The following is a 26,113-nucleotide window of genomic DNA, read 5'->3' as shown; positions in this document are numbered from 1 at the left end:
CTGTTCTGAAAATGGTTGAAGATGAACACATACTATGACCCAACAATTCCTACAGAACTGTAACTAATTTCTAGTTATATACCCAAAAGAAATGCATATGTAAGTTTACCAAAAGACTCATACTGAAATGTTCACAACAGCAGTATTCATAATGAGAAAAATTTACAACTCTATACACACCCATCAGTAGTATAATGGATATGTAAATGGTGGCATGTTTATATAATAAAGCACAGCAGTAACAATGAGCAAATTGTGATGGATCTCACAAACATAAATGAGTGAAAGAAACCAAACTTTAGAAAGCGCATGTGGTTCTACCCCATGCATAACATGGGGAGGGTTACTGAGATTCTGAGAATGCTTGGTCACTTGATTTAAAGGTTGCTTACGTGGGTATTGGCTTCCCTGGTGGCTCAGAGGTTAAAGCGTCTGCCTCCAATGCGGGAGACCTGGGTTCGATCCCTGGATCGGGAAGATCCCCTGGAGAAGGAAATGGCGACCTACTCCAGTATTCTTGCCTGGAGAATCCCATGGACAGAGGAGCCTGGTAGGCAACAGTCCATGGGGTCGCAAAGAGTCAGACACGACTGAGCCGCTTCACCTTACCTTACCTTACCTTACATGGTATTTAATCAGATTGTGAAAATTCAGCTGTCTGTGCACTTACGATGTGTCATCATTTTGCATATATATTATTCTTCAGTATATAACTGAAGAAAATGGCAGAAGTAGACTGAAGATACAGGTCAGAGGAAATTGTGTGCGTTACTGCCACACCAGAGCAGATTGATTGGCTGTCTCACCACAACTTTGAGAAGAAATAGGAACCAAGCCTTGGACTTCAAGTTCTTCAAAATGTTGAATACCTAGATAACAAGACCTATGTCTATTTATATTTTCTTTTAATAGTACCAAGTGCTTAGTAAACCTCTTTATGATGATAATGACAAGAGTTGCAATAGTTGGTGCTAATTCAGTATCGTTGTCATTTAAGATAAGGGGAATCATCACAGACAAGCTGCTTTAAACATAGTTTACATTTGATATCATTAAGCAACACATAACCTATACTCAGTAACATCCACTCAGAAAATGACTCTATTAGCACAAATGTATAAATAGGCTCTTGAGCGTCCCTTGGACTGCAAGGAGATCCAATCAGTCCATCCTAAAGCAGATCAGTCCTGGGTGCTCATTGGAAGGACTGATGTTGAAGCTGAAACTCCAGTACTTTGGCCTCCTGATGCGAAGAGCTGACTCATTGGAAAAGACCCTGATGCTGGGAAAGATTGAGGGCGGGAGGAGAAGGGGACGACAGAGGATGAGATGGTTGGATGGCATCACCGACGCGATTGTCATGGGTTTGGGTGAACGTCGGGAGTTGGTGATGGACAGGGAGGCGTGGCGTGCTGCAGTTCATGGGGTCACAAAGAGTCAGACACGACTGAGCAACTGAACTGAATATACGTCTTACCAATATCATGTTTGACTGGCATACCTAAAAACAATGTTTAATTGGCTTAAACATAAAATGATGATCTGGTTGGCTATTCTTTACAGGTAAGGGTGTAAACTACCAACCTGTGCTTTGCAGGTGACTGTTATTTGAAGGACTGGTCTTCCTGGAGCCTGTGTCAGCTGACCTGTGTAAATGGCGAGGACCTCGGTTTCGGTGGAATACAGGTCCGTTCCAGAGCGGTGATTATCCAAGAACTAGAGAACCAACATCTGTGCCCAGAGCAGAAGCTGGAAACAAAATCATGTGATGGTGAGTGCCACCATTCATAACACCTATTTATTTTAGTGTTACGTTGATAAGCAAAAGAAAAAGTGTAAATCTTTCTGTTAGATAAGGAAATTTGCTAAGATCTCACTTTTAAAAAGTTGAGAATTAGGTTAAGGGTATGATTCTGAATTCTAAAGATTTAAAGAAGAAGAGTCTTGCCACCTTTCATAAGTTAGGTATGAAATACTTAATAGTATCTCTAAGTTTTATGAGTTAAAGAAATCTAAGATCATTCAGAGCATGTTATTTGTACATACCTATTACAATCTTGATCCTATGTGAATCTAGAAATATCCTCAATTTATTTAAATCGAAAGAAAAATTACAAAGAAATAGCAAAATGAGACATTTTACTATAGTCTCAGAAATTGATAAAGTATTGGTAAGGACTGGTCTGAATTTTACATACAGAATATATAAAAATATATGTTTATATGTCTGTGTGTATATGTATTTACACGCAGAGCCATGCATCCAGTATAAGCAATATATTACATTTACAAAAACCTCAAAGCATTATTGTTACCTAGCAGAGAATGTCTTGCTCAACAAAGAACCTTCTCATTCTTGCTTATGTTCTGAAATAATTAAGGAGCATGACATATATTAGCAAAGAAGGGCCAAAATAACATCTATATTACTGAAAAGTTGAGGAAAGCTTAGAATGTTGGAGAACAGTGCTTAGAGTAAAAGCCACCTGAGCTAGATGACTTAACTGAGGAATTATTGAATTATCCACCTTATTGATTACATTTTCTCAAATTTACCATCCATATTCTGGGGACAGGGTAACTAAAGAAGGAGAGATAGGACAGCAGTTATAATAAGTGAGTTAATTCCCAAGAAAAGAAAGAGGATTCTTTACCCCATAATGACAATTAGGAATCAGCAACAACAATCGCAAAGAAATTCTCTCATGCACCCACAGAACTAAAAACTGAAAGCTACATTTCTAGAGCGTTACATATCAAATGTTATGCAGGGTGCAGCAGCAAAGTATTTAGAAAGTGAAAGTGAAGTCCCTCAGTCGTGTCTGACTCTTTGCGACCCCATGAACTGTAGCCTACCAGGCTCCTCCCTCCATGGGATTCTCCAGGCAAGAATACTGGAGTGGGTTGCCATTTCCTTCTCCAGGGGATCTTCCCTACCCAGGGATCAAACCCGGGTCTCCTGCATTCCAGGCAGACGCTTTAACCTCTGAGCCACCAGAGAAGCCCCAAAGTATTTAGAAGGGGATTTAAAGCCTTACATGCTTATACAGGAGAGGGAAAAGTATAATATAAACTCACTTTCAACTCAGTTTAAAAAAAAAAGGAAAGAAAATGGAGATAACATATAAGTAATACAGATAAATACGAATTCAGTGAGATAGAAAATAACCAAGATAATCAATAAAACCAATAGCTTGCTTTTTGATCAAAGTAGACCACCTCATGGAAAACTCAATGAAACCAAAAAAGAGAACAAAATTCTAATACTGATAGTGTTTAAAAACTATAGTTTCTGTGAATATATTTTGCTAATAAATGTAAAAACCTGACAGCTATTTAGAATGTTATTTATCAAGAGTAATGGAGACGCAAACCATAGATTCCATAACTATTAAAACCCAAGTGTGTCAGATAGGCTCACACATGCACACACACTAAAACCTAGATGGCTTTAATTATGAGTCTTACTAAAAATTTAAACAGACAGCTCCCATCTATTTACGTGAAATCTTAAGAAATAAAACAAAGTTGGGGAGGAAAAAAAATGAGAAAAATCTCCCCAGTACAACACCAAGATCACAAACAAAAATGGTAAACAATAAAAATACTTTCAAATCAAAATTTAAATCTTCTACATAGTGACACAGGAAGAGGGCATGGCGACTCACTCCAGGAGCCTTGCCTGGAGAATCCCATGAACAGAGGCGCCTGGCGGGCTGCAGTCCACGAGGTCGCAGAGTCGGATGCGACTGAGCATGCACACATCGTAAAGCAGATCATAAACTAGGTTGCCAGGCAAGCCACAGACACAGAGAAGAAATCTGAAGTCAATTTGAAGGAATTAGTGTCTAGAACAACTATCCTAAAGTTTTTCAGCATTCCAAGACAATTTCACAGTTGTAAAACTGTGGAGGACCCCAAATGGTTTTTCTTTGATGTATACATATCAAACTTTTGCACACTGAAAAATGAAAACTGTTAAGTTTTTAAATATTTGGTAACTTATTTAAAACAATCACAAATCAATTGTATGTTATCATAACATATTTCCCGAAAAATAACTATTTTCCAAAGCAGAAAGAAAATAACTTTTATGACAGGCATGGTCTTCTTGTGCACTTTTTCACATCTCTGTAACATCTGGCTTAACAGAAGACAGTTGGATTCTCTTATCTGCCTCTGCATTCAGCCTGTTGCCATCTTAGTTTAGTTTCTGTATGTGAAGGAAGTCCAGGCTTACTTACCCAGGTGTGCAGATCAAAGGGAAAATCCTCACACACATACTCTGAGGGAATGCCAAAGGCATCCCTGGTCCCTGGATCATCATCTGAGAAGTGTTATTCTAGAATAAAAAATTCCCACAACTCAGAAAAGGCATAGATTTCAGTTGAAGGGCTGAGGAAAACCAAAAGAGATACATAAGCAGTTCACAAGAGGAACTCTGAATGCTGCAAAACGTTTTCCTTACTGTTTGATAGCTTTGGTAATAGCTGCAATTTAAAATGACAAGATAGCTTTCCACATCCACAAGATAAACAAGAAATTTAAATCTGGGACTTACAAATGTTTTTGAGGGTTTAGAGTAATAGTAACTCTTATTCACTGCTGGGGGATATGTAAATTGTCTCCATTTAAAGAAAAAAAAATGAGCTGTGTTTAGTAAAGTTTCAGCTATCCCTACAGTAATGCCCAGAAATTTCCCTTCTAAATATTTTACCTTAAAGAAACACTAGGAGGCTTGCACAAGGCTGGCCACTGGAGGCACTGTTGTAATAGCATAAATTGAACACAACGTAAAAGCCCATCCATAGAGGAAATAAATTGTAGTTAGTATCACGGAATTCTATGCAGCAGCTAAAATTAATTGACTGTGCCTGCATTAAAAAATCACATAGAAATATTTCATCTATAACATTGGCTATTAAGTTTCAAAAAGATATATGTATTATGTGTCAATATAATGCTTTTTAAATTTTAAAACTGCCTAAAAATAATGCTGTAAGTCATTTATGGATTACATATATTTATATTATAGTTATATTCAAAGAATAAAAAGCCTGTCACAGAAATGCTTGTGTCTACTTCAAAATAGTGCATATTGCAGGACAGACACAGATGGAGATCAGGAAGGACTATAATAGGCCATCAAGTTCGTTAGTATTTTTTACTCATCAACAAACAAAACTAAAGCAAATATGACTAAATAGTAATATTTGTTAAAATTGAATGATGGGTAGTTGATATATTTTTTCAGTTATTCTCTGTCCTTATTTGTATGTGTCTGATATAATGCTTTAAATAAAACATAAATTTAAATTGAAAATCTGGGTTCACATCAAACAGTGTGGTAGCCGACTTGGAAAATTAGTTGGCATTTAGGCACACATCTGGAATTTTGTAACATCTTTATGGCAACCTCAGGATGGTAACTTCACATTTGAATCATTCAGGATAGACTTCTTATCCCTTTCCAATTGTTTATAAATATTGCACTAATACCTGTCTCCATGATTGTCCCCCTGGCCTGCAGAATCCCTCTGTTAATGTGTATTGTGCCCCTGCAGACGGACAGTGTTACGAGTATAAATGGATGGCCAGTGCTTGGAAGGGCTCTTCCCGAACAGTCTGGTGTCAAAGATCAGATGGTGTCAATGTAACAGGTAAACCTTCCATTCCTCTTTGAAAGTCTTCCTATAACACACATGTAAGTGGTTAAAGAAAATAATTAAGAAAACAGAGATATTTTTTCAGTATTCCACATGTGGTTGAGTTCCCAACACCTGAGCTGTGTACCTGATGACCAGGGATAAATTATTTTACTTTTAAATGTTTCAGTTAGATTCTCCCTCACCCAGCCATTTTAGATATTACTGTCTAATTCTAATAAATTACTGTTATAAGTTAATCTGATTGTTTTCTTAAAAATTTTATATATTAATAACTTACTCCATGCTAAAAAGTCAGTGTTTTGTTGACTATATCTGTTTCTGTGCCTTAGAGGCAATATATGCTGTCCAAAAATATTGCCAAGAGAATATGATTATACAAATCCAAATATTTTGTTTAAATTCAGAAATCTATGACCTCTAGTTTTTTTTTTAATTAACTAAGATACAAGACCTATTGGTAAAACAAGCTCAGAGCATCTGAGTAGTCATAGTACCTACTCTGTCCCCATTCAAAACTTATTATACATTGAAAGGAGACATCCAAATGAAGAGCTTTTTTTTTTTTTTTAATTCCCTTTGACCCAAACAGACCCCATAGAATTAATCTATAGTTACTAAAAGTTTCCTTATCTGAGTCCAGTAAATGCAAGGGATCCCAAAGACCCTTCAAGAGGGAAGAAAATTGGCTCCCGAGATAGAGTGAGCCACCCTGCAAAAATTTCCTATCAAGGAACTAAGGTCAGAAGAAGAACCTCAGCATCAAGCCTATGGACCCAGAGATGGGTCCTCAGTGTCTCAAACAACGTATTTGTGGAGATCTGTCCACAGAACTCTCCACAGTGTATCGTGAGGGTTGCACGTTAACTATTCAGAGGACCTGCTGACCTGCTGCCATTGTTTTGACCCTCTGGCAGAAAAAAAAGGTAGTGTGCATTTTGGTGCCTCTGAGTAATATCCATTTGTAAATTTAATTGTAACATCTACAGTAAGATGACAGGATCAGGGATCAATATGCTTTTTGGAAAGCATAAATTTTTATATTGAGTTTTAAATTACTTGGAGTTACTGAAACCTAATTAGGCATTTCCAGCCTATGAAAGCTAGAGCAGGATGTCAAATTGTATTCTTGTGAAGATAAGATTTTATACATGAGCTGGGTTAAGAAACACTTGATAATAGCAACTCTCAGTGGACACATTTATAATAAAGACAAGACACCTACCAGGAAACCCTTTGCTCTCTGACAGTGTCATTTTCTGGGGAAAAAAAAAAAAAATCCAAGCAAGCCACTCTCAGAGGCAACAGGGGGAGACAGAGCTTTGGGGAGAGGAGCACAGGCTTTCTGACCCTGAAGACATGAGAGAGGTGGTCCTTCCCAGGTGGCAGAACTGGTAAAGAACCCGCCTGCCAGTGCAGGAGATGTAAGGGATGCAGGTTCAATCCCTGGGTCAGGAAGATCTCCTGGAGGAGGGCATGGCAACCCACTCCAGTATTCTTGCCTGGAGAATCCCCATGGACAGAGGAGTCTGGCGGGCTACAGTCCATGGGGTCACAGAGAGTTGGACACGACTGAAGTGAATTAGCATGCATGGACACCACTCAACTCAGGTGTTGAAAATGAATGTCTACCTTCTTTAAACTAATCAGGAGTTTTACAGCTTTCCCAGTGAATCCTGTTAGTTTTCAGTGTTTTCTTTTTTTTTTTCCCCCAAATATGGATGCAAATAATCATTGTCTGACTTTTATTCTACACATTACAAGTTCTTTTCACACTGAAATTGGGGCTATTCCCCAGTATAAGATAAGTCAAATTTTAAAAGACTTACCTGTAGAAATCATATTTTCAATTTCTTTTCCATAGAGTATCCCATGAATTTATCCCCGTCTAAAGCTGTTTTATAGCAAAAAAAAAAAAAAATTGTGTAAATGATTTGTGATAAAACACTATATGCATTCTTCTCCCATCTTCTAGGAGAGGTGAGACTGTTTATGGGAAATAGTCAAGCATATAAAGAATATTACCTACCTTGATCGATTGTTCCAATTTTATGAATATTTGTCCTTACAGGAAACTCTCAGTGATTTCCTTTGTCTTCATGTGTTTAATGCTAATAACTTCAGTAGAGCCATGTCACTCCAGCTGCCTTGCAATGACTAACTGCTTTTCCATAACAATTTTTCTGTGAATATTTTGTTTATAATGTTAAGTGATAAGGCAAAGAATTAACACCTTTAATTCAATTCCAGAGGATCATCAGTTCCATAAATAAAGGAAAATTTTTGCTTTGCTAAACTTCTGTGAAATTGATCAAGTGTGGTTTGAAGCTATGAATTCTTTACATGCTACCAGTTCTGTTTCTTAATGACATCTAGTCTCACCTTGAAAACTTCATTGTAACAACTGTGGCATAGCTGGTACTAAGAGAAGGAGGAGGAAATAAGAGGAGTCACTAGAGAACTGCAGTGTCAAGTTTAAACAATAGTGTAGACATACCACTTAGAAGCTGCATTTGTTTTCTTATATACAAAAAAAAAAAAAAATCCTGAATTAGTGACTTTCTCCAAAAGAAATACGTATTATAAAAAAAGGCATTTACAAGGTTGTCACAGAAACCAAAAAGGTATCTTAAGTTGAAGACTGTTCATTTGAAAAACAAGGAAAGTATTTTAACTTTAAAAGAGAATTAAATCTGCTTTTTAATGTTGGACTTGGTCTCAGAAGCTATGACATTAGCTTGCAAACAATTAGTGTTTTCAAAGTATCGACTATAAAATCATCTAATCAACAGGTACTTACTGAGCACCTGCTGGGGTGGCAGGTACTATGTCCTCTGAATGAGAAGGGTCTCAAAGTTCCTAAGTAAAGTGGTCAAGGTTAACCAGGTATTCAAGTCAGCTGCCCTCAGAAGTCTATGAGACTCCCAAGGCAGTTCAGGATTCAAAGATCAGTCTACAACAATGGTGTATTTTTTTTTTTATCACTGCAAGAGATGCTACTTGTCAAAATATGATTTTCTGTTCTGCAGGGGGCTGCTTGGTGGTGCGCCAGCCTGATGCTGACAGGTCTTGTAACCCACCGTGTAGTCAACCCCACTCATACTGTAGCGAGGTATGTGTGAATTCATTAGAGTAGACAAGCCAGCTTCATCATTAGTCATCACACTGCTTCTGGTACAATCCATCCCCCCCACCCCGAAAAATGTCTTAAAAATTCTATTTTGGGACTACTTCTTTTTATCAGTATAAATAATTCTGAATGCACTTCCTTCTACCATTAGAATAAATTTGTATAAGGTACCAAAAAAAGTGTGTTTTTTTTTTTACATAGTGGTGACAGAAATTACGTGGAGTAAATTCCCAGAACAGTACTTCTTTAAAGCCTGCCCTTCAGGTCAGGTGTGGTATCACCTTGCATGTACAGTGTAAGTCTTGTTCTCCTGCAGACAAGGACATGCGGTTGTGAAGAAGGGTACACTGAAGTCATGTCTTCCAATGGTACACTTGAGCAGTGCACACGGATCCCCGTGATGGTGATACCCACCGTGGAGGACAAAAGAGGAGACGTGAAAACCAGTCGGGCAGTGCATCCAACCCAGCCCTCCAGTAACCCAGTGGGACGGGGAAGGACCTGGTTTCTGCAGCCATTTGGGCCAGGTGAAGTGACCAGACCGTGCTGATGCAGCATTCCTTGGCTGTATATTTAACCAATAATGAGCAAGCATTTTCTTAAGAGAGAATTATTTCATCTATAGTCATTTCTTTTGATACTGTCCTATATTCGTATAATTTTTACAATTATTGTGAAAAAGGCAATCATACTCAAAATTCAGAGATATGAACCTGCTCTCTTCTGAGAAAAATTCTAGGATTGATAAATTTCAGTTGTAAATTTAGAATTATTTTCACATTGATTAAAGTAATCTCACAGTGAAAATATTAGGGGGAAAGTGTGTTGTCATGCAGAACTAAAACAAATCAAAACTGTGAAAAGACATTCAAGAATTTTCCATTTGACCACAGAGTGTTAAATATTTGAACCCTAAATGGGAAGGTCAGTAATGCAGGGGATGCTTGGCAGCCAGACCAATTTCTGTCAGCGCTTGGAGCTGGCACACTCAAATACGCAGAATCTGTACTAGGACCAGATACATGGGGACAGGCGTGGAGCCTTCCTGTCTCGATGGGCCAGTCTAAACTTGGAGACTGACCAGACCCATGTCATTAAACAGACAGCTCATAATGTATCCAGCAATGAACTTGAAGCCTGGAGGCTGATCACATTCTATCCTTACTCTGCGCATTCAGTCTCCCCGGTTGATTCAGCCATATACTCATTCTTGGAACTAAGCTGGTGCTTGAAAATGTGCTGCGAGAGCTACACGTAACTCAGCTCATGCCCCTTCTCCTCACACCCTAGAGGGATTACCACTTCATGACCAAAGGAAATTGCCAGGCAAAGCAAAGCATAAACTACTTCCTAACGCCAGTAGAAACTTGAGAAAGGAAGAATCTGCATATAGCACAACTGTCTTTTTAATGCATGGAGTCAAAACACTTTACCTTACTGCTGAATCACTATTGGGATTTTTTTAAAGTATTTTCACCACTTGGGTGATTAATATATAACCACATCATCCCTGACTTTATTAGATTTTGATCTGAAGATAAAATTTATTTTGTAAAGCTGACCTGTCTGTGTAAGCATGGGAAGCTCTTCTTCTCAGTATCCAAGATGGCGGACCAGCAAATGGCCATTTGCAATCTTGATCTTGACCAAGAATCCAAGCAGATCTCCTCATATCAAAACTGCTTTTTAAATATAATTGTCATTTTACATTTTATAGTTTTCCTAAAATGAACATTTTAATATATTAAAAAGGTATACATTATAAAAATACACAATTAGATCATGCTCTTGTTTTCTGAAAAACCCAAAAATATTTGTTGAATTTCTCTCAGAATAGATAAACCCAACAGTAGAACAGTTCTTTTGATTTTGAACTCACTCAGTTTTTTTTTAGAATTGAAAAAAATAATGTCTAGAATATTAACTTGGTTTGTTTCCAGCATATGAATGAACTTCTAAGTTGATCCAGCTGTAGGCAAAAATAATCATCATATCATCATAGTACTGATTTGCTTTTGACGTCTTTCAAATGTTGGATAAACCAGAGTCTCTGTGGTATCAGTTTGCCCAATCTATAATTTCAATATTAAAATTAATGTTTAGCTGGTTGGGTATAACAGAAAATAAATGTTGGTGTGAGGAACAAGTTAGGCAAAATCATTCATACTAACATCCATTTGAAGTTTATTCAGAATATAAAACAGAAGTTCAAAGAGAATGAGACCAGAAAACCAAATTTTAAAAGTTCCTGCCATAGAACTAGAAAAAAAATTCCTGTCTTGTCTGATTCCATAAATAGAAAAGATAGAAAAAATGTTATTTTGAGATTCTTTCATGTGTTAATCAAACTTGGTTATTTTTACAAATGATATTGTCAAATTAATTTTAAAGCACACTCTGAAGTATAAACTAGATAAAGGATTATTAATTCCAAAAATGTTAAATATATTTACTTTCATCTGAAAAAAATATTTAAATGAAAAAATTTACATTGAGATACCTGTCAGCATCAGAAAAGTTGTAGGAATTACTTGAAATTGCATTGTTTTCTTCTTTTCTCACAATTGCCATTCTGAAGATAGAATGAAAATCAGAAGAAAACATTTATATAGTGTAGCACATATGTTGAGTTTAAAGTAAAATCCATATAGGAAGTAGCAGAAATTTAGACATATTAACTTGAAATCTGAACTCAAATTGCAACATTATTTATCATTATTCAATTCAATTTTCATTGAGAATTTATCTTTAATGAAAGAGCATCTAACACATAATAGCAGCTTTGCATTAATCATTAACTCTGCCTAAGCAATAATTCATTTTGAGTTTTCAAAGAACTTGGTCATATGTGACTGGTCATTGGTCATAGTTAAAGACTGTAATATATATAGCAGACTAATGTAAGTTAATGACCAATGTCTATTCTTCTTAGATGGGAGACTGAAGACCTGGGTTTATGGTGTAGCAGCTGGGGCATTCGTGTTACTCATCTTCATTGTCTCCATGATCTATCTAGCTTGGTGAGTGTTTAAATATTTAAAAATCTAAGGAGATCTATTTCAGAGGAAATACTTTCAATTGGCCATAACCAGGAACAGCAATCTAATGTCTCAAATAAGCACTCCACATTTATTTAGGGTTCACCTGAGTTTCTGAATAAGCATAGATGGATAATCTAAAAGCAACTGAATCCGAACCATTTAATTTCTGAATATGAGCCAGAACTGCCCCAGGCCATCTTCTCAAGTTGTTCCCCCTGGTTATGTAAGCACCATATATTACTTTGTATACTTATGGTGAACTGTACATTTTTTATTAAGTTACTACTGAGGAAGAGATTATGATAATACCTAATTCAACTGTCTTTTAAAACATATTATAAGTTGTGTTATTTATAAAAGTTTGTGGACAAATATAAATAACTATGCTGCTAAGTCACTTCAGTCGTGTCCGACTCTGTGCGACCCCATAGACGGCAGCCCACCAGGCTCCCCCGTCCCTGGGATTCTCCAGGCAAGAACACTGGAGTGGGTTGCCATTTCCTTCTCCAATTCCTGACTATACTATAACATTATTCCATTATTAGCACCAGGGAAATTATATCTAGATAATTTATCTTTTACACGATAATAACATACTTGAAGGGTTCTGGTTTATGTTTATTCAGAGCATAAAACTGAGGAATTAAAAAACCAGAAAATCAAATTCGGGGATTGAATTTAGAAAGTGTAGACAATTAAGCAATTTTTAGGTTTATCACTGTTTCCATTTTTTTCATTTAAAGCAATAAAAATTACAATTGAAGATTTTCTTTCTCACAGTTTTATTGATTTTTTTTAACAGCAAGAAGCCAAAGAAACCCCAAAGAAGGCAAAACAACCGGCTGAAACCTTTGACCTTAGCCTATGATGGAGATGCTGACATGTAAGTTGTAACTTATCCTGCAGCTTCCAATTTCAGCTTTCTGCCTTTGCTGTAGATATCCAGAGGCCACAAAGCTATTCAAACTGTGTGAATTAAACTACAGTGTTACTTCTTAAAAGATCATCATTAAGGAAGGAGTGAAAATCACAGTGCCATTGATATACCAAGACAGTACTACTTAGATCAAAACCATCAGCCCTGAGAATTCTAGGAGATTTAGTTGATACATGATGCATTCTGAGAGTTTTATGTGATCTTTTCTGAAATCTACCAACTGATAATTCACTTTCATCTCTAAAAACATGATGGTGGGATTGACCAGTTTAGGATGCCTGATGCAAGCCTCTGTCCGCAGTGTTAACCCCTAGTAACATTTTCACATGAAGAGTTTAATACCAAAATCTCTACACTACTATATTCAAACATAACAACATGCCTACTCAATTGAATGATACACATTATTATGTCAGATTATATACTTGTTAATAAGCAATTTTAATGGTGGCTAAAACTAAGCTCTAAACTGAGCAGAAAACCCATTGAGTAAATTCAGCATCTTGGTGGTTGATAATAGTTTCACTGAGCTCCATTTCAGAGGCAAAGACCCTTTTGTAAGACTTCTTGTCTCTCTCCAAAGTACGAATGCTGGACATGTACTAGTACCTTAGAAGAGTCCTCAAGTTCAGTATTTTACAATGGTTATTGTCTGGAAAACTAATTTGCTTGTGTTAATATAGCACATTTCTACTTTCCCTAATTTTCAAACTGGTTGCCTGGATCTTTTTTGCTATACGGAAGGCACATTTTTGCACTATATTAGTGCAGCATGATAGGCGCTTAACCAGTATTGCCATAGAAACTGCCTCTTTTCATATGGGATGAAGACATCTGTGCTCAAAGTGTGGAGACATTTACAAGTTCTTGTGTCCTGAAGAGAGTAAAAGTTCAGCTGGGATGGCGACGGGATGGAGTTAGCTGTTACATCTGCTGTGTACATACTTCCTCATCGCTGCAGCCATTGTGACATCAACAGCATGGTGATAACTTCAGAGTTTAAGTCCCGAACTCACTAACCCTCCAAAAGATGGGTCCCTCTAGTCGGTTTCTAATTGTACTTTGAAGGCTGTTTATGACTAGATTTTTATATTTGTTATCTTTGTTAAAAAAAGAAAAGAAAAGAAAAAAAGGAGCTGGTTGTCTTTTTAATTTTGAGCAGATGGAAAAAATAATTTATTGGTGATTTTTTGTAATTAAAAGAAATCAAAATGGTCTGATTTTTTTTTTCTCCCAGATTTGTTTTCCTACTTTCAGATGGAATGTATTTCAAAATCCATAGTTTAGTCTTTCTCAGTGGTAAAATCTGAAGCAAGTCTTTTTAATGTATGGTATCAAAAACTAGAATTTTCAAAAGAGAAAAATAAATATTTTGTCCAGGACCTCATTAAATATCTAGACCAAGGGTGGCACTTTTTTTTTTTTGTAAAAGGTCAGATGGTAAATATTCCAGCCAGGTCTATGTTGCAGCCTGTCCATTCTGCCATTGTGAGAAGACAGCCATAGACAATACGCAATACAGTACATAGAGAATGGGCATGGCTATTTTTCAATAAAACTTCCTATAAAGTCAGCAGGCCACATTTGCAAGTTGTGATTTGCTGGTCTAGAGGTTTTTTCCAGTGCTCATTCTCCATCGTGTCATCTTGAATTTTCACTCATGTACCCTCTGACTGTGATCAGTGTTTAATTTCAAAACCGAAAACCAGTCATTAAACGTCTTAATGTATTGCAAGTAGTTATATTTTTCACAGATGTAGCCCTGGGAATGGCACAGTAAAATGATATCTAGCTTGGCTGGTTTCTTTCATATGAAAAGAAAATCTAAAAGGTGCCATTAAAAAGCAATACCATTTTTCAGGCAACAGTTTTGCAACTACCTTTGGGAGAGGGGAGGACATCAGATGTTCAGGTCTTTAAAAAAAAAAAAAGTATCACAAGCCATTTTATCTTAAAAATAGCTGTGTTGCTGTACAAATGGTTAGGAGTAGAAGGTATTTCACCTTCATACTAGAGTTTGAATTCACCCTACTGTTCATTCTAGAGTATCTGCAAAGATTACAAAAGATAGATTAGAATGTCATTGTCCCTCAAATAAGCAGATTTCTACATATTTCAATAAGTATTGAAGGTGGTATGCACTAATAACCTTGACCAGTATTTCCTGTGTTAAGCAATGTGTAAATCATTTCTGAGCAAACAGGTTATCAGGAAAATGAGAATTTTGCCTTTTACCAAGGATTTCAAGAAGGAAAGGCATAGAAACAAATTCCATCTCATCTGTCTTGCTAAAAGAGGAAGACAAAAATAATATTGTCACCCTGAAACTGTGATTGCCAATAAATGTACTCAGGGGTCTCCCAGATAATCCTCAAGTTGATTTATGTGAGTAAAATGAGCTCCCATTTGTCCAAAATGGTTGAGAAAGAATCTATTACCATTACTGGAAGAATCTTGCTAAGTCTTATGAAATGCATGCCACACCTAATACCCTTGAAATTGTTGAGTGGAATAAATTTTTACTATTAATGCTATACTTATAATACTGTACAATGGCTTTCATTCAGAAAGCAGAGAAGTGTCCTCCTACCTACACTGTTGAAATGAATTCATAGGTCAAAATTATGTTATGAAAATCCAAGGTGACCTTATTCATAAATTGATTACCTTTTACAGTGTTACATGTATGAAGTAATCTAGATTCAGTGTGACCTAATACTAGGGAGCATGTTGGAAGTTGGCCTCTTGTTAGGAAAGGTACAGGGAGGCTATTTTGGACAAATGAAGGTTACTATATTCATGTTTATAACATGAAAATAGCCTTATTTTTGCTCTTGGCATAAGTCAATAATGAGTTAAATACTTTACTGGGATTTCATCAAAACAGTATTCCTCCTGTTCATTCTAAGAATTCAGGAGGGGAATATAGTAGTAACTTGTCTATTGACACTTTCGCCTTACCAAAATGGTCTGTGAGCCCACAAAGATTAAGAATCACTGTTCTGTAAGTACGAAGGTCTGCTTGGTTGGGGAAAAAAAAGAAATGAAAAATGTTGACACAGTATTATTTTGTTGGACTGTTTCCATTTAAACGACATAGAAGTGACATAACTGATCTTGAAAGGGGGTGATTTGCTCATTCATCAATATCTAATCTAGGAAACTGACTATAATCCTTATTTCAAAGCCTTTTCGAGGACACTACAGTGTAGCTTAAAGCTAATTTGAAAAGGGGTTCATAAAAGCATGTTCTTAATTATAGCAAAGCACAAAGTACCTGTAATAAGACTAATATTTATTGAATTATCACATGTAAGACACTCTGCTAGATATTGTAAAATAGTAATGGCTTTTGTTTACATGCATATCTAAGACATTCAAAAGAAGGGGAAAAGCTTAATGAGTGAAAATGACACACACATCACCCTTCACTCTAGATTTGGTGTTCAAACTTGGTGAACATTTTTCCTCATGTAATGTCTGTGTGTCAGGCCATGCTCTCAGGCTTGGGCTATATGTCTGCTCCACCCTCAGGCAGGTGGCAGTGGTCCCAGCAGTTTAATCTGAACCCTCTTAAGTTCCTAGACATTTCAAGACAAAATCAGTTATTTAAAACTTCTCATAGGAAGCAAGTAACGCCTCTCAATTTTTCTTAACCTCCAACTTGCTATATACCCTTGCTCCTTTACAATGATCAATGCCTGGTCTCTTGTCCAGTCTGATCCCTTAGCAACAACTAGTCTTGTCTGCTTCCCTAAAACCATCTTCTGCTAAAGATGCCTACATTTTTAATAAGAAAAGAGGTGACTACCTATGTCTCTTTTCTCTTGGAGTCAAAGTGTCACTTCGAGTGTGAAAAGTGGTTTAAACAGAATTGTACCAGTCAAAGACATGGATAAAGGAAGGAAAGCTGTGCAGGACATCCCCCCCACCCCCATCCCACAAAAAGACCTTTTCTGTAAAAATGTCAATTCTTACCTTAGATTTAGTCCTATCCAGTACTCCCCCCTCCACCATCCTTCCCCTGTGTCTCTGTACACGTCCTACCCTATGAGACAGCAAGGGAGGCCTGCAGCTCTCAAAACTGACAAAAGAAGAGCCTGTCCTTAGGCTGAATCGAGGTTTGAATAGACTTGCAAGAATCAGGCTTCCCAAATGGCCCAGGATCTCACTATCTGTAAATATCAAATTAAATGTGTTTCTTGTTCTGTTTCCCCTCTAAGCTTAAGGGTGTTGAAAGAGCAGTCTGTGAACACATCTGTGAGGAATCAGGTCAGACAATGATCTTCCCTGGGTCGTGTGATCTTCCCTGGGTCGTGTTGCGATGTGAGAACTGAAATTGCTGCTCTCTGATGGCGGAGCTAACAGAGCAGGATTTCAGGGTCTGAAACAGGAGTGTGGGCCCCGCAGACGGGACTGTAAAAAGGATATTATGCTGTGTGATACGATAATTCTGGATCTAGCAGGGACACTGAAAAATGGGTATGTCTACATTGTTAAATGAGCAAAACAAATGCTAAATGGATAGCGTTAATTTTGTAGCTTTATGTTTTTGTGCTTCTACCAAGCCTGATCTTAAAATGGGCAATTTTATGAAGACACTTAGTTGCGAGAGTCATGTTTCCAGCAATCAAAAATCTCTAGTCTATTAGACTGTCCTTGGGTGTCAGTCTTCCCGTGTTTTGTAGATTTTTTTTAAGCAATAGTTTCTAGATTACCTGCTTTGAATGCTCACTGAGCTTCTCTCAACTATTTTCCAGGACTCTATTTAAGTTTTTTTTTTTTTTTTTAATAAACATTAAGATTTCCTTTCTGGTACTTTTTTTCTTGCCTATTTTTAGACAGAGATTTTGAAGTGATCAGTATCTGTCATTGTAAAATATAACTTTATTAAATTTGCAATGTCTTTCTATAAATTATAACCCCCTAAATGTGTTTTCTTTATGGTTAATTTAATTACCTGAGTATTTATTTTGTTTAAATAAGAAGGCAGCTGTCTAAGAAGTTTTTGTTAATATTACTTTGTAAATTGTGTAATGTAATTTATTTTAAATTATGTACATTTCTTTTTTAATGCACAAGAGGTCTATGTACAATTTACTACAGATTTGCAAATACTGTCACTAAGCTCTACTCAGTTAATACAGATGGCATGTGAAGATGTAATATGCTTTTTTACATTTTCATATGGGTTATTTGTAAATAACTGTTGCTGATAAACATAAACACGGAGATCATTTTCATTCTACTTGTGTGCATCTGTGTTTTAATTTGCATCATTTGCTGCTGAAGTGTGGGTTAACATTTATTTTCAGTGAAAAAAACATCTTTTTACTACCATATCGCCCTCTCTTGGGTCTTTTTGTTTACAATCCCAATTTAGAAAGTTTGAGAGATGCAAACTTTTAAGTGTCTGCAGAAGCCACAGTTTAATCATCCTGGACAAAGGACCTCTTGGTTTCCGGTACATTACAAGGTAGGAAGCAGCAGAGGACGCTGAGACACGCTGGAACACTGCGGTACAGCGCTTCTTCCCCTCAGTCAGAAGGCAAGCCGCGCCCTGTCCCTTTTCCCTGTGTCTACCAGCAGGAGACTAACCCTCAGAAACAAGGTGGAAGCTCATACGTGAATAAACTAAAATTCCTTCACTCTCCAAATTAAGATGCACACGTTAACAAATTCTGAAAGGGATGCACAAATTAGATGAATCATTGCAATTATTGTTAGGGTAGCTTGCAGCTAAAACATTTTTTGAAATCGCTATTTGCTAAAATATAACTAATAAGGAAGGAACCTGTTATATATAGTATATAAAGCTCAAAAAATACAGCTAGACTCAAATGCTTGATGAAAACACAGTGATTTGCAGTCTCCTTATTTTCTATCTGGTTCATTACAATGGATTCAAGAAGAGAATTTTTAAAATAACTGACATATCTCTAGGTATTTGGACATTCACAGTCAAATCACTAACTTCATTTTTTAGTTTGCAACTCTAATTTATGCCCTGCAAACACAAATATGAACGTGACTGGTCTACATTTTGCTGGTTGGTCTGAGTCCTTAGTGATTCCTTTCATTACACACCAAACGTACTCCAAAGAGAAGCCACCACACGCTACAGTTTACAGGTCTTGTCAGTGTCCATCACTCTGAAAACAGTATGTCCATACAGAAGTGCTTACATGCAGTCAGGCTTTCTGATGTTGCATCTTTTTTTTGTTTGTTTGTTTCCTTTTCTTTCAAGGATCACTCCTTCTCCCACTTTCCACCTTCTGCCATAGCATCTCCCTGCCAAGGGAATTCAAGTTGCTAATCTGATATGTGTTCAGCCATGTTTTTCTCCCTGATCATATAATCTTATAAATATGATGGTGACAGGGGTGGAAAAAGAGAAGGCAGAAAAATGAGTTAAATTTAGTAGATACAATTGGAAAACAGCTTCATTTCTTTTCCCATTACTATTTCAGAGGGAAATGTCCTTTGTCTTCCCCTTGGCAACACCCAAGGCAAATCCCATAGCTTTTTGGTCACAATTTGAGTTATGGAAAAAACTCAGTCCAGGCCAGAACAAAATATCAGTCTGTCTCATTGTTTTTCATTTCTTCGGTTACTAGCAAATTTGAACAATGTCTGTCTTTCCTGTCTGTGTTGGCTATTGGGTTTGGTCCTCTCTTACATATCATGTTTAAATGGCAATTTTGGCTCTACCAAAGTAGTTGTTAATTTTAGGCCATCAGCAAAATTTAAACTTTTGGGTAAAGAAAACTTTCTGAATTTTATTTCTCCACAATCTAGTTTTCTATCCCAGGCAGAGATGATCTTAATGAGGGCCCATGCCTCTTCATTGTCCCCAGCTCCCTGCTTTTTCCTGAGCATGCTCACTGTCCTCTTTCAATGGCCCTTGAGGCCAGTGTTGCATGGAGGTGATGAAGTTGGAGCCAAATCGTCTCTTAAAACCACACACTTTCCTTAGAGCTCTGCCCTTACTGTTATCTCTACCTGGAACACTCTTCCCCTTGATATAAGCCTGGCAGCTTGCTCACTTCATGCAGGTCTCTGCTCAAATGCCACCTCCTGTGAGAAGTCTTCCTTGACTACCTTTATCCCTTTTATTTCCTCTTGCCCTTTTTTAGTTTTCTCTGTGGTCCTGATTTTATATATCTTTTTGGCCCATGGCTGTGTTTTTACTCTCTCTCTCAGATACACACGAGAGAGGCCAAGTCTTTATCTGTTTTCTTCCTCACCTGGAATCAAGTCCAAAACAGAACAAATTCTTGTTCGATGAATAAATGAACTGAAGAATTAGCAAACTGTGAGGTTAATGGACAAAGAATCATTAAGGTTAATTAGCAGATCAGTTATAAAGAGACCACTAAGGTTAATTGACCAACTAATTCATTCAAAGCTTCAAGTTGTCAGTTCTCCGTCATGAATCATTTTATATCATTTCACTTGCCACAAATATGTTCACCTAAACTACTCAGAAAACACAATATTGTGACATGGGAAGAGCAGTAACGAGGCAGGCAAAGAAATTATATCAGTAATGATGAGCCTGGCATCAGAGTAGTGACAGCTGGGGGCATGCCAGCAAGATGTGGGTGACGGGATTTGGAAACCTATCTTGAGAATGGAGTCTGTAAAAGAATTCTTTCATAGCTTTCTCTTATTTTCACTTCATTGCATGGAAAATTCCAGTGGGAGACGTGAGTAAGCAGGGAATACTGGAAAATAAAGGAGGCAGGCAATCACAAATTTCTAAAAAAAAAAAAAAAACCCTTGTTCCAGGATCCAAAAGCAGCCTGACTCTCCTACTAAGTCTTAACACTGTATTAATTTGCTTTATGGTATAATATAATACCAATAATATCTTGAGTGTCCCTTGGACTGCAAGGAGATCAAACCAGTCAATCCTAAAGGAAATCAACCCTGAATATTCACCGGAAGGACTGATGCTGAAGCTGAAGCTCCAATACTCTGGCCACTTGATGGCAGAGAGCTGACTCATGAGGAAAGACCCTGATGCTGGGAAAGATTGAGGGCAGGAGGAGAAAGGGATGACGGAGGATGAGATGGTTGGATGGTATCATCAGCTCAATGGACATGAATCTGAGTAAACTCCAGGATATGGTGAAGGACAGGGAGACCTGGCATGCTTCAGTCCATGGGGTCACAAATAATCAGACACGACTTAGCAACTGAACAATAATACCACAAAGTGATACACTATTTGCTTGCTTTAAAGCAGAAATACAGCAATAAGAACAGAATAAAATTGCAGTTCAGTGTTTCCCAAATCCCCATTACTCATTTTGGAAGAACGGAGGTGGACATTCAGCAAACGTGTAAATACGTGAATTAAGCATTTAAAATCCATTCCTTCTAGAATACGATGTCTTGATTTCCTGGAAAAGTGAAAAAATTTCAAGATCAGAGTCAGTTGGTGAGTCTAGGACTATGTTCCCCACAACCAACTGTCTTTCATAAACATAGTGATGAAAACCCAGTCAAATCACATCTAGTTTGACAGCTGATGTACAACTATACCCTTTCACAATTTATCTTTATAAAAGGCTCCCTCATTTATAGTATTCATCTGGGGATTTTGATGTTTATCACTTTTTACTATCTTTGCCAGAAGGCTACATGTCTTCTGATTACACTACCTTACTATCTACTGGAAAAATAATTTAAACAATAAATCAAGAAGTATCCTAACTCTAGCAGGTGTCATAATGGATAGGATTTTTATCTGATATCTGCTTAAATGATCCTTAAAAGTTACAAGAAAATTCTTTTTTGTATGTTCATTCTAATGTCTACATGTAAGAATCCACAGCAAAATCAAATTAAAATGTCTCCTATAATGAAGCAGATAATGATGTACTGAAGCTATGTCTAGTAGTAATTATGATATAATGGCATGTTGCAAGAAGATTATGACAACATTTGTTCAGCAATAGAAACTAAAGAGGACTTTGATACAGTTCTCTTCAGAGTAGGCATCATATTTGCCTTCAAAAATTAATAATCCCTAGTCAAAAATATTTCAGTTTAATTATGGATCCATGCCAAGGCAGATGTAGCAGTAAATTAGTACATTTCTTGGATAACAGCACCATGCCTAGTCCATAAGTTTTAAAAGCAGTACCTTCCACTGACAGTTACCGAATCCTGCCTATTATACAAAGCTTGTTTTAAAAAAAACAAAACAAAGCAAAACTAAGGAGGGATCAAAAAAAAATCATTGACTGAAAGATCCTTCTTACTTTTTGGTAGGATATAAGAACAGCATCAGAAGAAAAAGAAAATGTAAGTGACTTTTAAACTTACAAAAAAAAGATTCTCATGAACATTCATAGTTTAAGAAGTGCCGTTTAAACAAAAACCCTGTGGATGAAGGAAAATGTGGCAATACATGATCTTATCAAGTATGAGGCAAAGTAGATTTTTGTTCATACTGATGAGGAAAATATTAAGTCAATGAAGGGCAAGGTAGCATTTTCTTAAATTAAAAATAAACATGTCTTTGACTTAGTAATTCTATAGGGTAGGAAGGAAGGATAGATAATAGATAACAAGTGTGGTATGTGTGTACACTATGTGTGTGTGTGCATGTGTGACAAAGATGGTAGGTAGGTAGAAATTGATACAAAGCCTGTGCACAGTGATAGAGTATACGGATATGTATCACATTTGTGGTTATAAACATATGGAAGCAACATAATGTAAAAGTTTAAATAAATTATGGTGCATTCATAACACACAATACTATGCAATATTCTGTAAGATCATCTTATTTCTGTCTTTAATTTTTCAGAATGAAGACTGGCAAAAAATTAGTGAAAAAATCATAGCACACACATATTCACAAAATATTTCTAAGTTATGTTCTAGAAGTAGTCTTCAAACCATATATTTTCAGTGTTACAAACGACTGGAAATTGAGAGTCTAGATTTTTGCTACAGAATGAAACTCAAAAATATTTCATGGGGATCATGTACGTATGAAGCCAACTTAGAAAATGGTTACAACTGAGGACACTTCAATATAAATAAACGGAAAGATAGGCTAAATATGTGTCATTTGGAATGAATTTTTTTTCTAAGTCCCTATCTTCCAAAATAACTACCAAACAACCACCACCACCCTGTGGCTGGTTGCTGCTAATGTGAGGCTAGATAAGGAAGTGCCAAAGAAATAAGAAAAGAACTCGCCGGCAGTGTGGTAATTGCCTGGAGTTAAATTTAATGAGCTGAAAAGGAAGGTTTCTGCAACATTAGGGGGAGCAGCTGGAGAAAGAACCCCGTTCCTATCTGTGATGGTCGGTGCTTACCAGCTAATGAGCAGGACATTTGCAGCTCATCAGATTGGAAAAAAAAACCCTAACATGGAAGCTCAGAGGATTGATAATTGTCTTTCTGATTAGATACCCAGCCTCAATTTTTGAAGCTAATTAAGTGGGGGTGGGGGGTGGGGTGGGGGGGAATCTCCAAAAATCTGCATTAGATGGCTCTGGGGGAAAAAGGCAGAACAAATGTTTATCTAATTGTATCCTCACTATATATCTTCTGAAACACTCTGTTAGAACTTGGTCGTGAAGACCAAACACAAGAAGCATGTAAGAAACTTTTATCTTCCATTCAGAAGTAAAATACTGGGAATTAAACATCAATGGCCAATACAAAGGTAGCTGAAATGGAAAGCCAAATGGTACGGGAAAATATTCAGTTCTAATATACCGAGATTGCTGCAATAATATAACTGCTGGAAAACTGTTTTTTTAAAAAATTACTTTATAGAAGAAATTACACTTATCACTGTGAGTCTGAGAAGACCACTTGGTTAGTGAGATGTCTGAAACCTTCTCAATCAGACTGAGAAGCGGTGTTCACTGAACACAGGCAGTGGTGGGTGGTGTCTCTCTCATTCATTTATTTACAGTTGAGAATCTACTGGGTGCCAGGTTCCAGTCTAGGCATGAATGGTGGGAGGTGAGAAAGAAAAAAGCTGAAACTGCCCTTACTGATAATATGATCTAATGAGGGGAAAGTCAGTAAAGAAATAAGGAACACATCATTGTAAATCAACTATTGCCGGGGTCCAGCCCCAGTGGATCCAGGGTATTTGAAGCGGAGACGGCGTCAGCGTCTGAGGAATTAATTGCTTAATTAAAGATATGGAGGGAGATTAGAAAGAAATAGTGTAGTAGGAAAATAAGTGGAGAAAAGATGCTGAATAACTTGGTTTACGTGGAAAACCGATAAAGTTCCAAGACAAGGAACTTGCACCATCTACGTAGGCCACCGGCACCCGCTTGAATAGCGGAGGGTGCCCCACCTTGGGCTCCCTCTCACGTGGATCTTAGAAGCCAGGGCAAATAAGTAGACACGGTGAGCCTCCACACTCCAGATGGGAATTCAGCCAGAAAAGGGAGAAAAGAATGACATAGGGGAGCCAAGCATCGGTGCCAGACCCACAACTTTATTTTCAAAAGCAGCTTATATACCCCAAGTTGTACATAAAGAAATAATGGAATATGCAGAGTTATGCAGAGGCAGCAGTCCTGACCCTTATTGAGACCAGGCTTTCCTCTTGCATACCTTCCCGTATACAAAAGGTCTCAGGTGGTTTTACATCATCTTCTGGCCTGTTAACATTTTTATGGCTCTTTTCCTAGATAAATGTCTATCAACCAGAAAACTCTTTTTCCCTAGAAGTGTTTTTTCTTTAATCTGCATCACCCTCAAAGTACTAAATAAAGTTACATTCCTGTAGAACAAAGGTGCAGTGGGTTATAACAAAGAAAATACTTAAAGATCTAATGTTGCTAATACCAGGTCTACTACCTTTTTTTTCTACATGCCAACTATATCTACAAATAAAAGATATGAAAATTTGGCAGCAAGTATTGGCTCAACAAATGAAACCCTTAATCAGTCCTATTCTAATGATTTTGACTCCTCAGAAGCCCCTACATTCCTAGGATGTTGTAAGCTTCCTGTGCCTCTCATGGTCAGTCGGGAGGCCACAAACTATCACATGCGCAGCTGTAAGAGTCCGGCAGGCAGGCTAGAAAGCCATCAGAGGGGTTTTTGGATTGAAACACTCTTATTATGCCCAGGAGATTTATTATCTAAAGGCTCTAAATTAACTTTTTCCAGAAAAAGGTGGGGGAGCAGACAGCCCCCTGTTAATGTCAGAAGAGTAGGTGGAAAGCATAACACAGTAAAGCAGGCAGACTCTGGTTTGGGGGGTAGATGCTCGAGAATTTCCAGGGGGACCCCTGAGGCTCGATCCTGCCTTTGCATATGCCGAGCCTCCTTCCTCATGACCTTTGCCACGGGCGGGGTTCCTCACGCTGGCTCCCGGCAAACTATATTCCAATAAAAATTTAAAAAAAAAAGAAGGAAACGTGCTTGTTGATGGAAATGGCCATGGAGAAAATAAAGTAGGATGTGGTGAGAGTGAATGTTAGAGCACAGTAGTGGAGACCCCCAATTCCATTGGGCAGGGTGGGGGAGACGAGTGAGGATCCACCGTGCCACCAGCAAGCAATTCCCTGAGAGAATCCTACTCCGAGCAGACGCTGCCTCCCTAGAGGAAGCATCCATTCTCCAGGCTGCCAGTTCAGCACCACAAGAAGGACCTGCGCCCAACCTGGGTGCCAGTTCCAAGTCCAGGCTAACACCAGATTGGCTATAAACCAGAGGCTCCCCTGATCCAAACTCAGGATAAATCCACTGGCTAGAACAGCTCAACCATCATCAACAACAAATGCTACAACCTAGCAAAAAGATATCCTTCATCAAAAGAAAGCAGCAGCCCCCAGGCAGCAGTAGGAGGGGCTCCAACATGATAACGTCAACTCCCATAGACCCACGCAGTGGCAGGCCGCAAACTGGAGAACAGCTGTCCAGTTCCGCACAAGTTCTGCCACAGGCATGAGAGTGCTCAGCCCGTGTCAGGATTCCCAGCCTGAGGGGCATGGCACCGGAAGGAGAAGTCCTCCAGAGAATCTGATTTGAAGGCAAGCTCAGGGGGTGCAGTGGTAAAGAACCTGCCTGCCAATACAGGAGAAATGGGTTCAGTCCCTGGGTTGGGAAGATCCTCTGGAGGAGGGCAGAGCAACCCACTCCAGGATTCTAACCTGGAGAAGCCCGGCAGGCTACAGCCCACGGGGTCGCAAGGAGTCAGATACACCTGAGTGCGTGCGCACACACACACACACACACACACACACACACACACAAGGTTTGGTTGCAAGATTCCATGGGACTGAGAAAAAGACACACTCCACTCGGGACACAGAAAGGCTCCTGTGAACCAGGACGC

At 37.9% G+C, this 26,113-nt stretch overlaps 1 protein-coding gene and 1 non-coding gene across 2 annotated transcripts in view; one reads left to right on the top strand and one right to left on the bottom strand.

The window, feature by feature from the left end:
• THSD7A (thrombospondin type 1 domain containing 7A) overlaps positions 1–18,022 on the top strand; it is a 484,105-nt gene extending 466,083 nt beyond the window's left edge. Inside the window, exons 23-28 of the mRNA XM_040260579.1 lie at positions 1,598–1,771; positions 5,565–5,660; positions 8,696–8,778; positions 9,113–9,323; positions 11,729–11,816; positions 12,640–18,022. Coding sequence (XP_040116513.1) covers positions 1,598–1,771; positions 5,565–5,660; positions 8,696–8,778; positions 9,113–9,323; positions 11,729–11,816; positions 12,640–12,724 — 737 coding nt within the window. The 3' untranslated portion in view covers positions 12,725–18,022. The remainder of the gene's footprint in view (positions 1–1,597; positions 1,772–5,564; positions 5,661–8,695; positions 8,779–9,112; positions 9,324–11,728; positions 11,817–12,639) is intronic.
• Positions 2,930–3,001, bottom strand: TRNAS-GGA. The gene has a single exon. It is a non-coding gene; the product is annotated as a tRNA-Ser (tRNA).
• Positions 18,023–26,113: the final 8,091 nt, after the last annotated feature.

Source organism: Oryx dammah, unplaced genomic scaffold (assembly GCF_014754425.2).
Source record: "Oryx dammah isolate SB20612 unplaced genomic scaffold, SCBI_Odam_1.1 HiC_scaffold_18, whole genome shotgun sequence".
Lineage (NCBI taxonomy): Eukaryota > Metazoa > Chordata > Mammalia > Artiodactyla > Bovidae > Oryx > Oryx dammah.
This window is presented reverse-complemented; position numbering and strand designations above follow the sequence as displayed.